Source organism: Neophocaena asiaeorientalis, unplaced genomic scaffold (genome assembly GCF_003031525.2).
Source record: "Neophocaena asiaeorientalis asiaeorientalis breed wild unplaced genomic scaffold, Neophocaena_asiaeorientalis_V1.1 scaffold124, whole genome shotgun sequence".
Taxonomy (NCBI): Eukaryota; Metazoa; Chordata; class Mammalia; order Artiodactyla; family Phocoenidae; genus Neophocaena; species Neophocaena asiaeorientalis.
Window position 1 is genome coordinate 14,963,563 of NW_020174135.1, and position 17,676 is coordinate 14,981,238.

The 17,676-nt window shown below is 41.1% G+C and overlaps 1 protein-coding gene across 1 annotated transcript in view; it reads left to right on the plus strand.

The window, feature by feature from the left end:
- The first annotated feature begins 11,686 nt into the window (after positions 1 to 11,686).
- Positions 11,687 to 17,676, plus strand: part of LMAN1 (lectin, mannose binding 1) — a 29,980-nt gene continuing 23,990 nt past the window's right edge. The window contains exons 1-5 of the mRNA XM_024754892.1: positions 11,687 to 11,947; positions 15,170 to 15,324; positions 15,408 to 15,515; positions 16,495 to 16,556; positions 17,509 to 17,608. Of these exons, the coding sequence (XP_024610660.1) occupies positions 11,710 to 11,947; positions 15,170 to 15,324; positions 15,408 to 15,515; positions 16,495 to 16,556; positions 17,509 to 17,608 (663 nt within the window). The 5' untranslated portion in view covers positions 11,687 to 11,709. The remainder of the gene's footprint in view (positions 11,948 to 15,169; positions 15,325 to 15,407; positions 15,516 to 16,494; positions 16,557 to 17,508; positions 17,609 to 17,676) is intronic.

Here is a 17,676-nt window from a genome sequence, read left to right on the forward strand (position 1 = left end):
TGTGGTTCAGTGAACGTTTAGAGAAGAGAAGTAAATAAGGGCTCAAGAGTTGTAGAAAGCTTTATGGAGAACGTAAGACCCAAACTTGGCCATTGGGAAAAATAAAAAGAGAGGAGCCATAAGAAATCAGCAAGGGCACTTCAATTTTCCACTCTGTCCCTCTGAGTTTTCCGAGTGGGGCTGCCTTTGTTTTTCTGCTCATCTTATCCCAGCCTCTCTCATTAGGTCGGCTGCATGCTTCCCTTCCACCTTTACCAACCTGGCCTAAAAATCCTCTTAGGGTGCTCATCTGTGCAACCTTACCTTATTTTTTAGCCCAGCGTGAGATATCAAAGACTCTGATGGACAATGCCACTTTTGTCTCTTCTTCCAAAGGTCCCTTGGGCCACTCTCCCAGCCTGGTCTGGTTACTGAGGCTGCCCCTCTGGAGAAATGAGGCTGTGGGGTAATTAGGTCATAGAAAGCACTGAAACCAGAGGATTCAGCCGGAGATGAGGCTAAAATTCATAAATAAAGATTGGCATAGCTTGAATTCAAGATAAGCTAATTTTAGATCCCTAGGCTTGGTCTAGCAGAACAGTGACAATTATATCCTTTCTTGAAATGTTTTGCCTCTGCTGGCTTTTGAAGCATTTATTTTCTACCACTGAATCATTCAATAGCAATATAATTGTTATTTCCATTTCCCTGGTTCGACCGGGTCTGAGAGCCAGTTACCATTCCCAGTTCATTAACCGACTGGCCTTCGAATTAACAGCCCTTCCATCGGGGGGTTGCCTTGGAGACAAAGCTTCCTGTGGGTAATCCAAGATTATCTAGCTCTTTATCCTGCATGTGACCCTTAATTACTTGCTAAATTAGAATGGTTTTCTGAAAATCACAAGCGGAGGTTAATATGTTCTTCCAGAGCTGGTCAAGCTAAGATGACACTGAATTCACAGGGAATTCAAGTTACATGATCCCTGAAGGCGTCTCTTTGAGGAAGAAGATGAACTCTCCCACTGGGAGGCACTGCCCCCCCATAAAGGCCCTGTCACTCACTGTTCCTCTGCCTGCTTTTCGAGTTGCCCCGTTTAATCTCCTCCGGACAATTCGCTATGTCAATATTGAGCAGATTCATTCTGGTGCAGGAGCCCGCACCCATTTGTCTTTGATAACTCATGCTTTCAACTTAAGGACATATTTTTATCATAATTGCAGATTTTTGCTCTATGCATTTACACAATTACAAGGCTTCATGGACCAGTTATGGACAAACAAGAGAATGGAAGAAACTATTTTTAAAAAAACAAAGTAAACACTTTGGGGGAAAACGTTGGGGCCCTGTAGTATTTTCTCTAACATTATACAGGCCTCAAAGCAAGATTAGTGGAAAGGAGGGACTCTTAGAATGCACCTAATGGGATGCCTCTTGAGATGGCTTTGGAAATAAGGAAAATACGAGTAAGTGCAGGTATTGAATGAGATTTGTCATGAAAGCGTACATTTAGCGTTACTAGGTTTTTATTCATTTAGACTATAATGAAATTATTGAGTGTAGTTCCAGAAGATTAAAAAAACTGTCTTAAAATCTTAAATATTATTAATAGTCCTCAACATTAAAGTATCAAACCCTAAATAGTACAGAGCCTGGAATCTCACAGGCATCCATCCAAAAAGTGTTTAGGAAGTTGAACTGAATCGAATTAGAAATAAACATCATTGGTGATTCGGCACCTCAAATAATTCATTCAGATTCCTGAAGGAGTTGTCTGCAACCTGCTAAAATCCTAGTCTCTCAGAATGCTTGACTGATTACATATACAGCTTTGTGCGTTCATGATTATATTCCTCAGCTGTGTACCGCCTTTAAACATATTTAAGCATCTATTGTGTATAAGGCATCACGCAGCCCTCATTCTGTTCAACTGTAGTAGTCAGAATAGGAATTATTAGAAAGGTTATATGAGAATCATTTAATTACATTTGTCCATAGCTTAATCATGGTATGTGGGAAAAACCAGGAAATTGACTTTGACTGTGGCACCTTCAATAAGCCATCAGAGTGATTTGCTTTTAGAGAGGTTTGGTAAATCTTGGAGTGGTTACCCATGGAAACTGAGATTTTCTTTGACAGTGTTTTAAAGTAGTTTTGTTCAAGACTTATGGTTGCCAAGGGGGAGGGGAGAGTGGGGATATGGGATGGATTAGGAGTTTGGGATTAGCAAATGCAAACTATTATAGAGAATGGATAAACAAGGTCCTACTGTATAGCACAGGGAACTATATCCAATATCCTGGGATCAACCACAATGGAAGAGAATATGAAAAAGAATATATATACTTGTATATATACTTGTTGATTAAAAACTGATTATTTAAATGATAGTGTAATCTTGAACTGAAAACTCTTTGTTCTTATAATCATGTTATCACATCCTCCTAACTTAGATCACTCTTTCATTTTGTATCCTTAGTAATCTATAAACTCTATAAGACATTATCATGTTGTTGCTTAAAGAGTGGAGACATTGTTGATTGCCTTCCAGTCTTTCATTTCAACTTTCTTCCTTCTGAACTGAGTTCCTGACTTTGGTTAGATATTCACCCCTTCACACATATAGCCCATGTGGCTTGGAAGCCGACCCCATCTTCAGCTCCTAGGATAGACCATGATTTGTCTAGGCTGGTGATTGTCAACAGGTAGTCCCCAGACAAACATTATTAGCATCACCTGGAACTTGTTAGCAATGCAAATTCTTACATCCTATCCTCAGCCTACTATGTTATCTAGAAATGTTGGGCGTGGGGCTCCCCAGGTGATTCTGAATCCCACTAAAGTTTGAGAACCATTGTTCCTAACCACACCTCCTAATCCCATGCTCTTTACCAGTAACTGAGTCAGTGCACGGTCTTCCCCTGTCTACTGTTAATGTTCCAAAGATGGACATGTAACCTAAGTGGACCTCATCAAATGAAGGGTGGAAATTTTATTCCAAGGTTGGAAGAGAGATTTTCTATCTCTTGTGGAACATGAGGAAGGAACCGCCATCTTAGAACTTGGAGAGAAAACTGAAGACAAAGTCAATGCAAGGTAGGGCCACAGACATTTCCAAGATGCAGAGCAGAGATGGCTTATACCTTCCTGCATCCAGCTCTACCTACCTCTAACTTACAGTTCTGTCCAATGCCAGGTTTCCCTATTGTTTCAAATTGAGTTTTTTCATTCTTGCAGCTGAAAGCATCCCATTTATTAAATTTTTTTTTTTTTTTTTTTTTTGGCTGAGTTGGGTCTTCGTTGCTGTGTGTGGGCTTTCTCTAGTTGCGGTGGGTGGGGGCTACTCTTCGTTGCAGTGCGTGAGCTTCTGTTGTTGCAGAGCACAGGCTCTAGGCCGGTGGGCTTCAGTAGTTGTGGCTCGCGGGCTCTAGAGCGCAGGCTCAGTAGTTGTGGCACACGGGCTTAGTTGCTCTGCGGCATGTGGGATCTTCCCAGACCACGGCTCGAACCCGTGTCTCCTGCATTGGCAGGCTGATTCTTAACCACTGTGCCACCAGGGAAGCCTCTATTAACATTTTATAACAATTTTTTAAGCTTAAGTCTGAAATCTCCCAGGAAGTTGTATTCCCACTACCTTGCCTCTAGTATAGCGGAGCACTCAATATTTTTCTTTATTATACCAGCAAAGCAAGTTTATTTGGGAGCAGAAAACAACTGCAATTCAAGACACGCAACTATAGTAAACCACATGCAAGTCCAGCAAAGAAGGAGAAGAAACGTTTTGTTGAGGAGAAGGGAAAGTCGGGAGGGGCTGTTATAAACAAAAAGTCCAGTAGAGCAGGGGTCCGCAACCCCCGGGCCATGGACTGGTACTGGTCCATGGCCTGATAGGAGCCAGGCCGCACAGCAGGAGGTGAGCGGCGGGCGAGTGAGCCATTGATCCCCATCACCCTCACCACCGCCTGAGCTCCGCCCCCTGGTGGATCAACATCCGCATTAGATTCTCATAGGAGCACAAACCTGTGAACTGTGCATGCGAGGGATCTAGGCTGCGTGCTCCTTATGAGAATCTAATGCCTGATGATCTGAGGAGGAGCTGAGGCGGCGATGCTAGCGCTGGGGAGCGGCTGCTAATACAGATTATCATTAGCAGAGAGGTTTGACCGCACAGAGACCATAATAAATCAATCATTTGCAGGCTCTTATCAAAACCCTATCAGTGAGTGGCAAGTGACAATTAAGCTGCATCTGGTGGCAGGCTTGAAGTCAGACTTCGACACTTACTTTGTCCACGCATGGCCTGCCCATTATTTTATTTACCACTTCCATCTGCGCCTCTTTCCCCGCACTGCGCACTTCTCTCAGTCACAGTTTTGGTAAGGCCACAAGCTAACCCCAGCCAAAATGGGTAAAAAAAAAACAAATGTTGCTGGAGAGCTTCTTTGAAAAGGGGGAAGACCCAATGATGAGACAGCAGAAGCCTCTAAGGCTGCCAACAAAAAGAAAGCTGCATTTAAAAGAAAATACCAAGAGTCCTACTTTAATTACAGGTTCATTGCCACAGGTGATTCACATTCTCCAAGCCCCCAGCTATCCAACGAAACCATGAAACCTTCAAAACTGCTCATCTATCTCAGCTTTCAAAAGAGTTTGAGCATTACTTCCCAACCACAAAAGAGCCCCCGAACTGGGAAGGAATGGATCTGTGACCCATTTGTGAATAAACCTGGTGAATTGACTTTGTCCGTGCTAGAAGAGGATCAACTGCTTGAGATCGCAAATGACGGTGGCCTTAAAAGTATGTTTGAGACAACTTCAAATCTCCGCACGTTCTGGATTCAAGTCACGACGGAATATCCTGAGATTGCCACAAAAGCACTGAAAAGCCTGCTTCTATTTCCATCATCCTATCTTTGTGAAGCAGGGTTTTCTGCAGTGACGGCAACTAAAACGAGATTACAGAGTAGATGGACATAAGCAACACACTTCGGTGTCACTGTCTCCCATCACCCCCAAAGGGGAACATATAGTTGCAGGAAGACAAGCTCAGGGCTCCCACTGATTCTGCATTATGGTGAGTTGTAGAATTACTTCATTAGATACTACAATGTAATAATAATAGAAATAAAGTACACAATAAATGTAATGCTCTTGAATCATCCCGAAACCACCCCCTCACCACCACGCCCGGTCCGTGGAAAAATTGTCTTCCACAAAACCCGTCCCTGGTGCCAGGAAGTTTGGGGACCGCTGCACTAGAGGAAACTGGGAGTTCGAAGTATAGTGGCTTTCTTTTTTTTTTTAACATCTTTATTGGAGTATAATTGCTTTACAATCGTGTGTTACTTTCTGCTGTATAACAAAGTGAGTCAGCTATACATATACATATATCCCCAGATCCCCTCCCTCTTGCACCTCCCTCCCACCCTCCCTCTCCCACCCCTCTAGGAGGTCACAAAGCACCGAGCTGATCTCCCTGTGCTATGCGGCTGCTTCCCACTAGCTATCTATTTTACATTCTGTAGTGTATATATGTCCATGCCACTCTCTCACTTCGTCCCAGCTTACCCTTCTCCCTCCCCGTGTCCTCAAGTCCATTCTCTATGTCTGCATCTTTATTCCTGTCCTACCCCAAGATTCATCAGAACCTTTTTTTTTTTTAGATTCCGTATATATGGGAGCACTCAATTATATTTGATGAGTAAATAGGAGTAAACGCATGCATGCATGAATGGGTAATCATTCAAGAAGCAAGCAGACAATGCCATTTTCATTACTCTTATCAAATACAATTGATTCGAAGTCATTATGAGGTTCCACTAATGCAAGCAAAGAACTGACACGTAACCGTAGTTTTAACACGATTTTTGCTGCAGCTAAGTGGAATCCTTTCCAGCTAGCTTAAGCAAAAATAAGGATTATCATATCGAATTCTAAAGCTACTGAAGTGTCTCATGGACTATAGATTTCATCCCCGACTCTTTGCTAACAAGAATATGTGCCTTTGGTGAGGGGAGTGTCTGGAAGTTCCCATTTCTCTATATACTAGCCAGTATTTGATATTATCATACTTCTAAATTTTTACTAGTCTGATAACTAGGAAATGGTATCCCATTGTTTTAATTTCAATTTCTCTGATTTAATTCACATTACTTGGGATAAATCTTAACATTTATTTCTTGGCAATTCAGATTTCCTCTTGGGGGAATGGCCTATTGTAATCTCCTTTTTTTTTTTCTTTTTTAATTGGGGTGTATGTTTTTTCTTACAGATTTCAGGGAGTTCTTCTTCTGTTCTAGATACTGATCCCTTGCCAGATTTATGCATAGAAATTATATTCTTCCTGTATGTGACATTTTCTTCCACTTTGTTTAGTGTACCTTTTGTTGAATAAAAGTTTTTGTGAATTTTCAGTAGGTGAGTATATCAATATTTCTTCCTTATGAGTTGAGCTTTTGTGTTTGTTTGAAAGAAATATTTTCCTACACTGAAGTCATAAATATATTCACTTATATTTTCCTCTAAAAGATTTATAATTTCGCTTTTTCACGTGTAGATTTTTAATTCACCTGGAATTTAATTTTGTCTAAAGTGGGAAGTTTGAAATAATATGATTTTACTATATGCTTGCTGTTTTGGAGAGAGGAGAGAGAAAAACCCCTAATTCTGACCTAAATTGCTTAAAGCATTTTTTTGGTCTGGTGGGAGATTTGCATTGCTGGAGATTTGTTAGTAACAAATTATTCTGTTTCCAGCATCATCTTGCCATGGGTGCCACAACTTTGAAAGAATTAAATAAAAAATCCTTTACTTATTGAGCTAGCCAGTAGCTGACAAATTTTTGTTATTGCCTCACATGTCACTGAGATTTCTTTCAGTTTCCATATTGAATACACTCCAGCATTCCAAATGTGTGCAAAAGACTTTATCTCCAGAGAATGGAGAAATAAACTCCTAAAAGCTCTGGTTCAATTCTTCTTTAATATATAGTGGAGCGGTGTGATTATTCCCTATCTATGTTAATGTCCCCTTTCTTTACATCGAACTTTGACTCCCAATTTAAGTGTTTTGCTTAACCTCCCTTTACTGGTCTTTGTCATTTTGCATTGGGAAATCAGTATCTACAAATATTTATTCTGTGGTCAAAAATGGTTCAGGATATCACAGTTCAGATAAGAACATTTTCCTCCCCTCTCCAAACATTTCTTTCTCTCTTCTTTTGCTTTCTGTTCTCCTGCCTCCTATGTCTTCCCTTTGTTCCCCCTTCTTAACTTTACCTTGAATTTGTCAAAGGAATGAAAGATAATGTTTTGTCCCAATGGAAGTATAAAGGGTCATATTATGACTGACCTTTTCATATATGAAGAAAAGTTAAACAGTTCTGTTTTATGGTGAACAACGTATCTTCTTTCAAGTGTCAGGCCTGATTTTACATTTACCAAGATGTAATTTACATTTTACCAAAATCTCACATTTTGGTGAAATTCCAAATTTAAAATTATATATTAAAGGTTGGAATGGAGTCAATTAGTCTATTTAAACATCACAGGACCAAGAAAAGTATCTTCACATACACTGACTGCTTAAGACAAATATTATTTGATAGCTTATGGATACCTAACCCACACATGACATATTAATACATAGACAACCGATGTCGACACATACTGTGCCAAATATAGCATCATTCTCCCGTCTCTGTCCTAACCTACACTGCATCCAAGGCAATTCTTACCTATATTTTATTCATTGACTAAAAGGTAACCATGAAGAAATTAAATTGCAAATTTAAATGTAATTGGCAAATTCTTTAGCACTAACTACTATAGCATTTGTAATACAATTAAAATAGACCAAATTAGTCATATTAGCTCTGCTCTTTCCAAATCTGTGGCATGACTCTGAGGCTATTCATAAACTATCTGCTACTTACCTAAAAGATGTCGGGCAGTTTACATTACTATGACGTCACGAGTCCTTCAGTGTTCACTGTTCAAACCTGACTGCAACTTGGGTGTGTTTTCTTACCTTGAGGAGAAAATAAGAGATGGGAAGAAGTGATGGACTGTGTTTCTTGATGAATGCAACCGTGATGTGACTGATTTTAATGGGGCTGAGTTAGGCTTCTCTTTGTTATCAGTGGAAAAGGGAAAAGATGTCAGCAGAATAGTTCACGTTTATTGAGACCTTACTGGGTTCCAGGCAGTGAATTCTTTCTAAAATGGAAAATTTTAAATGGCATAGGTACTGTTATTAATCTCCCTTATCTAGATGTGGAAACCAAGCTTTAGAGAGGCTAAACACCTTGCCCAAGACCACACGCTGGGAAAACCAGGGGTCACCCCCCAGTCAGTTGACTCCAAAGCCTTTGTGCTTCATCACTGGTTTATAACTGGCGAAAACTTGGAGAAGAGCTTTTAAGATGTCCAACATGTTATTTTAGGGAAGGCAGTCAAGTACGTTAAGAGGACTGTTTCTTATACATGAAACAGCTAGCAGCAGAGTAAATGAAAACATTGGGTTAATTTCCTCTTAAATGAGTGAATGTATATTTACCACCCAGAACAGTGCCTGATACATAGTAGCACTCAATGCATGTGAACTATGGTACCAGTTAGGATTGCAGGTAACAAAACCTGGAAACAATGGCTTAAATGAGTGAGAGTCTTATCTCAGAAGATAGAAGTCTGGAGATAGGCAGAACTCCCCTGCCAGAGGGGCTCAAGAAAATTACTAAAGGTGGGGCTCCTCTGGCTTCCTGGGCCATCATTCTTAACGGTCACAAGATGGCTGCTGCCCTCCGTCATTGCATACACATTTCAGGCAGAAGGAAGGACAAACAGGGAAAAGAAAAGCCTTCATCTCATGAGGTTTTATCTTTTTACTTGGTAAGTGACTCCTTCCTCAAATATTTCTACCTACCTCTCATTAGATGCCCAGCAGGCTGGAGAAACAAGTATTTCAATACGCTGTTGTATAAAAAAAGCTACAAGTATATATTGTGCAACATGGGGAATATAGCCAATATTTTATAATAACTGTAAATGAAGTATAACCTTTAAAAATTGTGAATACTATACAGTATTGTACACCTGTAACTTACGTAATACTGTATATCAACTATACTACAATAAGGACATTTTTTAAATAAAATAAATAAGCTAATATGTGCAGAGCGCTTAGTGCAGTTTCTGGCATATAGTAAGCATTCATTAAGTGTTTGCCATAAAGATAAACGTTAATATTTCTGTAACATTTATTGATTTTTCACTCTATGCAAGGCATAGAGTTAGTTCCCAGAGATGAAAGAATTGGAGGTAAACTGATTAAATCCTACGAATTGAAAACCCTGAAGAGACTGGAGCAATGACCCACACGTACTATACAGACACTAAATGTTTGTTTGTTCCTGCTGTTGCTGAGGTGGTAATGAGGAGTGTACTTTCATTTAGTTACATCTGGAGACTGAAGAATGGGGAGCCATAAATCCATATTCAACTTAAAGGTTTGATTTGAGCACTAGAAAGAGATTTAATAGTAATGGCCCATGAATCTGGAGGTAAGTTGGGAGGCCAATGAAAAATAAGTTAAAATAATGTGGGCATGCAGCTCCTAGGGCTACTGTGGTACTCAGCCCACATTAAGAGCTAATGAGGAGAGGGGTCAAGATGGAGGAATAAGAGGACGGGCAGTTCACCTCTCCCCACAAGTACATCAAGAATACATCTACAGGGACTTCCCTGGTGGCACCGTGGTTGAGAGTCCGCCTGCCGATGCAGGGAACACGGGTTCGTGCCCCGGTCCGGGAAGATCCCATATGCCGCGGAGTGGCTGGGCCCGGGGGCCATGGTCGCTGAGCCTGCGCGTCCGGAGCCTGTGCTCCGCAACGGCAGAGGCCACAACAGTGAGAGGCCCGCGTACTGCAAAAAAAAAAAAAAAAGAGAATACATCTACAGGGACTTCCCTGGTGGTACAGTGGTTAGGACTCCAAGCTTCCACTGCAGGGGTTGTGGGTTCGTTCCCTGGTTAGGGAACTAAGATCCCACATGCTGCACACGGCTCGGCCCAAAAAAAAAAGGAAGAAAAAAGAAATCTACAAATGGAACAATTCGCACAGAGCACCTGCTGAACTCTAGAAGAGCTAATGAAATAAGCTATTTAAATCATACTGCTTATTCTCAGATTTGAAAAAAAAATTCAGTAAGGTATTTATGAAAAACAAAACTCTGGATGATCATTAATATTTTGACAATATTTTTTCTAGGTAAGGCAAAGGAGATTCCCTTTTAAAATGCAGAACTTATTTGTTGAATCAAAGACCAATACTATCTCAAATGTCCAGGTTCTATTTCTCCCTCCCTTCACATCACATTGTTCCTCTTATCAAAACTAAACTCAGTTTCATTTGAATGCCTTATTGCTATGGTTTCAAAATTTGGAAAGCTCTTGGGATTAGATTTTGAGAACGGTAAATGTTGAGTGATAAACTCACACCTGATTCAACACCAACAAAAAGATCTTAGGTTTCTCCGGGCCTGTGGATTGCTGGTTCCCAGTCTGAAATGCCCTAACACAGGTTGGTGGAGCTCAGGGGCTAGGACCATTAGTATTCGTGATTATGCCTTATTTCTGGAAAGACATGATTCTGCAAAGTCCACCTAATGAAAACCAGCTACTGAACAATGGGTATCACATCAAAAGGAATGCTTTTCTTCTACCTAATACTGAAAAGGTTTATTATAGTCAGGGAGGATTGATGTGGTGGGTCCACAGGTGTCAGGGCTCGAGAATTCTTTTTTTTTTAAATAGTTAAAGTATTTTATTTTTTTAACCTCTTTATTGGAGTATAATTGCTTTACAATGGTGTGTTAGTTTCTGCTCTATAACAAAGTGAATCAGCTATACGTACACATATATCCCCATATCCCCTCCCTCTTGCGTCTCCCTCCCACCCTCCCTATCCCACCCCTCTAGGTGGTCACAAAGCACTGAGCTGATCTCCCTGTGCTATGCGGCTGCTTCCCACGAGCTATCTATTTTACATTTGGTAGTATATATAAGTCCATGCCACTCTCCAATTCGTCCCAGCTTACCCTTCCCCCTCCCCGTGTCCTCAAGTCCATTCTCTACGTCTGCGTCTTTATTCTTGTCCTGCCCCTAGGTTCCTCAGAACCTTTTTTTTCTTTTTTTTAGATTCCATATATGTGTTAGCATATGGTATTTGTTTTTCTCTTTCTGACTTACTTCACTCTGTATGACAGTCTCTAGGTCCATCCACCTCAGTACAAATAACTCGATTTTGTTTCTTTCTATGACTGAATAATATTCCATTGTTTATATGTGCAACATCTTCTTTATCCATTCATCTGTCGATGGACACTTAGGTGGCTTCCATGTCAGGGCTCGAGAATTCTAAAGTATGTTAAGAGGCAGGAGGAAGCTCCTGGCCTTGGGGTCTGCTCCTCCAACACTCCACATCGGGTGGGAAGGGTATGTTGCAGTCCCTTTCCCGCCCTGGGAGAGGATAGGAGGAGCGGGCGGACCCTGCCGCCCCAGGCCCCGCCCACAGATGCTCTGGGTCCAGCAGCCTCCTGGACAGCGGAGCCTGGGGGCGGAGCTCACCCTTGCCCTCGGGGTCCCCCGGGCTCCGCCAATCATGGAGCGCCCTGTTGGCCGGCGGCAGCGCCCGCCCCCTCCTCCTTCCGCCGGCCTCCAGTTTCCCTGAATCCAAGATGGCGGGATCCAGGCAAAGGGGTTCCCGGGCTGGAGCTCGGCCGCTGTTCTGCGCTTTGCTGCTGTCGCTCTGTCGTTTCGTCGGGGGCGACGGCGTGGGAGGCCACCCGGCAGCTGCCGGCGCCACGGGCACCCCAGGCGCACAGCCACATCGGCGTTTCGAGTACAAATACAGCTTCAAGGGACCGCACCTGGTGCAGAGCGATGGGACCGTGCCCTTCTGGGCCCACGCGGGGAGTAAGCCAGGGCAGAGGTCGGGGGGCCCGGGTCCCCTCCCCGCCTTGAGCCTCCTCCTCTTCACCTTCTCCCCGCTGCACCCCGTATGCGCGGTGGAGGGGACCTTTCTCAGCAGCCTCGCCTGCACGCCGGCTCTGGTCCGCAAGGTTCCCTCCGCCAGCCCCCCAGTCTTTCCCACATTCTCTCCACCCGACCTTCCTCCTCCCGTCTTTGATGTTGTCTGTACTTTCCGTTTGGGTTAGAGGTTTTTCCGTTAGTTCCCGCACTTCCAGGTACTAACTTGAGCTCGCTTCTGGGCATCACGTCTCACCCCAACGCCACGTCTCCTCCGAACCTGAGACCTGGTCTGGCAGCCCTCCACCTTCTTTCCCGCTCCCCCTCGGCCCTCCCCTGCGTTTTCTCCTCCGGTGTTAGCAGTGGGTAATGCTCCAGTTTGTACCCGATGCTCCCTGACGGCTTTAGAGGTGGCATGTGTTGGCTTTAGAGTAATCTTTAAGTCTTTATGTCACAGGACATTCTTCTCACCCTCTTGGAACTGTACGTTAAGTTTGCCTTTCTCAGTGACTTGGTGTGGTCTTTGATCTTTTCTCTTGTATTAACACAGTAGGTAATTTAATAGTCACACTCGTTGCTTTATTTAGTAGAAGAAGGGAGGGGGTTATTGACTGAGAACTTGAGGCTAAGAATAGCATTATACATACAGCTGTTTTGGGGTTTTTGTGGGGGGGAATTGAAATAACCTGTGCGCCATGTGTTACTGATTTTATGTGTTTGGCACTGTTAAGCACTGTTAGTGGGTAAGAGAGCCTTGCTAGCTATGTACATATGTGAAAGAAAACGTATCTACTTTAGTGCCGATGTGTCACCTCTGACTAAGGAATCAGCCGTAGCACTTGGCATGCTGTAAACTCTGTTCAGTGACCATCAGATGCAACCTTTGAAACAAGTGGCAAATGCCTTTATCTGGGGTTAGAAGCACTGGCAGTTTGAATTCCATCTTTACGTGTTATTAAGCAATCATTTATGTAAGGTTTGTATACATCGTTTTAGATTGTCGAGTGCTTGAAACAAAATGTTCCATTTCTAGAAAGTAGTTGCTGAATAGGAAGCATACTTTTAGGAAGTGCTGTTTCACTGAAATTAATGTACAATTAAAAGGCATAAATTTCAATTTGACTTAATGACCAAGTCATTAAATATTTGAAGTAGAGTGCATTTTGTTACTCAGCGGACATTTATTATGTGATCACTCATCAAGGGTATGTAGCTGGACAACTGTTATCAAGGTAGCATTGTTTTAATACACAAAGACGATGCAGGTGTACCAAACACAGGTTTGGGGGATTTTTGTTTCTTTTCTTGGAATGATGATGAATTTTTCAGTAGTGGTGGTAAATGTGTTGACATTTTTTCGCTTCTGCCATTCTCCATTGCCGGCTTGCTGTTCTTTTTCTCACGCTCACACCACATACATCAGCCAATTAAGAATGTTAATCAGCTACTTAAATTAGTCACATTGACTTTCTTTTCAGAACCTATAACCAACTAAACTTTTCTGCTGCAGAAATGTCAGATAATGTACCTGGGTGAATGAAAGTTGTATGGCTACATTGAATTTGAAATAAAGAGATTAGAATTTTAGCTAGTGACTTTTCTGTCTGTTGACTCTGGGAATCACTGCTTATGGGTATCCCTTGCTTTCATTATCCCTGTAATTTTTACAGTCTCACAGCTTTCTTAACTCCACTGATCATTTTTTCCCCTTTCATTTTGCCCTGAGATCCATTATTTAAAACAATTTTTTTAATAGAGAAATTTTTAAGATTTAGTTTAAACGTGTCCCCTTACATCATCCCCAAATTAAGACCAAATCTATGGTGTTTCTTTTTCTTAACCCTCATGTTCTTTTGTACTGTCAGTACACATCCTTGGGTCCATAAGGGCAAAAATGATAACAGCAATTTGTAAGCCTTTATAGCTCTCAGAGCTCTTTCACCTTCTTCATGCTCTGATTAGATCCTTGGAAGGCAAGGCAGGTGTTATCTGTTTTATAGGTGAAAAAATCTGATGTTCAGAAAGATTAAGGTTCTTGGAAGAGGTTACATAGATAGTGTCCGTAGAATAGTACTCAAATCCAGGTCTTCTGATTTCTATATCCAGTGCTTTTCCTGTGATGACTGCCCCAAACCTTTAAGTGTTTGAAAGTCATGGTGACAAATAGTGGCTGAACTTACTAAAATATCTCAACTTGTCTTTTAGTCAATTTTTCCTACCTGTAAAGAAACAATACAGTTATGTCCCAGTGTGGATGTCAGAATGTCAGAACTGGTTAATATCTGAAAAGGTGTGCCAGAATTGTTCAAATATAGACCTCATAGGTGCTTTAATAATTATCTAGTCCAATAATAGGAACAGCTAACATTTATTGAAATATTTATTTGCACTTATATGCCTATGAGGTTGTTAGAGAAATGGAGTAACTTGCCTACGATCAAACAGCTAGTAAGTGAATGGAGATGCAGGCCATCATTTTGGGGATCACTGTTCTCTCTCAGAATCTCCTGATGCTGAAGAACTGATTATTGACCTGAAATTCAGTTGATTGACCCTCTCCCTAGAAGAATGTATATATGCTCAAAATTTTGCATATAACTTTTAGGGTGCATATAAGTGATTGAGCCCAGCCCCTTCATTTTACAGGTGAATATATGGTGAGCCCGAGAGAGTAAGAATTATTTGCTCAAAGTCACACAGCTGAACTGAGACTAGGAATAAGTCTCTTGATTCCTAGTGGTATGTTCTTTTCACACTGTTTGAGATTTCTAACATTTGTAAACTGGTAAAAAATAAAAATACAGTTTTAAAAAAGAAAATATGCAAATTTTTCAGGTGTTTGAAAAAGAGTATCACGAGAATTAAATAGTTGATTTGCCTTTCAAGCTGTAGTTTCCTCCCTGCTGCCCCTTGAATTTTTAGTGTTTGGTTGCAGCTTTAATTTTTTTTGCAGAGATATTGCACTCTTCCAAAGATAGGAGGGGGGTATCAAAACCCGCTAAAATTTAAAAGCTGAAACTGTCAACATGAAATTGTTTCCTAACAAAGTTACCATACAGGTAACTGAGTTAAACTTAGGTCTCAGTAGGTATATGTAACAGTTTGGTGGTGATTCATTGAGTTTTATCTAATTATAACAAAACTTTTCTTCCCTGATTTCTATTCTAGATGCTATTCCAAGTTCAGATCAAATTCGAATAGCACCATCTTTAAAAAGCCAAAGAGGATCGGTGTGGACAAAGACAAAAGCAGCCTTTGAGAACTGGGAAGTTGAGGTGACATTTCGAGTGACTGGAAGAGGTCGGATTGGAGCTGATGGCCTGGTACAGTAATTTCTTTAACTTGGAAAATTTGTATAAATGCGTATACCACGAGTCTCTAAATGTCCCGTGTTATGTATTTACAGGCAATTTGGTATACAGAAAATCAAGGCTTGGAGGGTCCTGTGTTTGGATCAGCTGATATGTGGAATGGTGTTGGAATATTTTTTGATTCTTTTGACAATGATGGAAAGGTATATTTGTTTTCAGAACTGTTACCCATTTTAATATATTTGCTAACAAAGTTAGGCTGTGAACAATATAGCTTATTTAACACTTCTGTCAGTTTAATAGTAGAGGACTCCCCAAGTTGTATTTTAAGTGTGATGATTAGTCTTTACATAGCTGGGAATTTATAAATTTAAAGCTAGGAGTTCATGATTTGTCATCTACCAACTTGAGGTAACAGTGGAACCTCAGGTCTGAGAACTTTTCAGTACCCACCTCCCCATCACCCTGTTTATGCTTAATAATTTTTTTTTTTTGCGGTACGCGGGCCTCTCACTGCTGTGGCCTCTCCCGTTGTGGAGCACAGGCTCCGGATGTGCAGGCTCAGCGGCCATGGCTCACGGGCCCAGCCGCTCCGCGGCATGTGGGATCTTCCCGGACCGGGGCACGAACCCATGTCCCCTGCATCGGCAGGTGGACTCTCAACCACTGTGCCACCAGGGAAGGCCTTATGCTTAATAATTTTGATGGATCAGCATGAGTGATTTAGATGTAGGTGGTTAGTGTTTAGAAGATTATTACTGTTTGTTTTCATGAAAATGTGTGCATGACTACTACTAGCTCACATGTTTTCATATATGTTAATCACACTTTTTGATCAGCCGATTTCTCTAAAACAGTTAAGAGCGAAATGTACTTATGAATTGGAAACATTAACTTGTGCTTTAGCAGCCCTAAAACTGATGATCATTGTTTCATTTAGTAGTTTGTCCGCTGATTATCCGAGGTCATGATTAGCAATTTAAAGGAGAGCTTTAACATTGAGCTTGAATGCTGAGGCCATGTTAGTCCTCCTGTTACTGAGCTCCCATAAGTCCCACACAAGTCCCACGCTCACAGTGTCCTAGGATTTTAGAGGAGTAAGAAAACTTATAGCACACACAGAATGATCTATACTTCTTTGGTCTAAGGACTTTAAAACAAATACATTCTCTTTATTTATAGAAAAATAATCCTGCAATAGTGATTATAGGCAACAATGGACAAATCCAATATGACCATCAAAAGTAAGTGTATATTTTTTACATTATTCCTGATTTCAGCTTCTTTTTAGAAACCTTATAAAATATATTGTTTCAAATCTGAACATTTTCCAGATGAAGTAATATTATTCTTTTCCTTGAGATGATTTTTGTAACTTAGTGGAAAGGTCTTATCTTAATTTGGTTTTGTTTTAAAGTTCTTTCTGCGGACCACCTAGATTTCAAACATAAAAATGTGTTGTAGTTAACCTGAAATTAAATAGTACCTCTAAAGGTTGATAAAACATTCCTGGCTCTCAGTGATAACAATAGTTATGTTTTTTCATCTTTATTAAGAGGGAGCTTTAAAAAATAAAGTTCAGAGCCTTAACCAACCTAATGACTAAGCAATGTGTGCCATGTCATTCAGCCTTTGTATTGCTGTATTGAAAAGATTCTCAGTGGGCTCCAAAACTTCCGAGTGTTCAATATATTTATAATGTGTATGAATCAGGTATGTACATTTTTAATTTTCACATGTTTGTTGGGGGGATTACCTTTTAGCCAGTGAACTGTAAGAAAAATTACTTTCCTACCTTAGTGATTTGTAACTCTGGTAGTTCATCATGACCACCCATTGAAATATTTAAACAAGAGGTCCAAGCCTCCCCCTTGTGATTCTGCTTCAGCCGATCGAGGGTGGGATCTAGGAATCTGCGTTGTTGAAAGCACCGTATGTGACTCTGACCCTGCCCTAGTCTTGTGGAGAGGAGGAGTATCCCTTCCCCTTGCCGGCAGGCAGCCGTGGTAACGTTGGCTCCTTTTGTTATCCAGAGTCCTTGGTGTTTTCTGCATAAATAACTTCAAATATCCCAAGCTTTGTCATAACTTGATTTTGTTTTGACCTTTCTGGACATTAATCATTTTAAATAGTGAGTTTTTAACATATCGAGAAGCTTTAAGTTTCTTGTTTGTCTTCCTTTCCCTCACACTATAGTGATGGTGCTAATCAAGCTTTAGCAAGTTGCCAAAGGGACTTTCGTAATAAACCCTATCCTGTCCGGGCAAAGATTACGTATTACCAGAAAACATTGACAGTAAGTAACATGCATTTAGAGATAATCAAATGAACAATATTCTAGTATGACTTCTCATTCTGAATCTT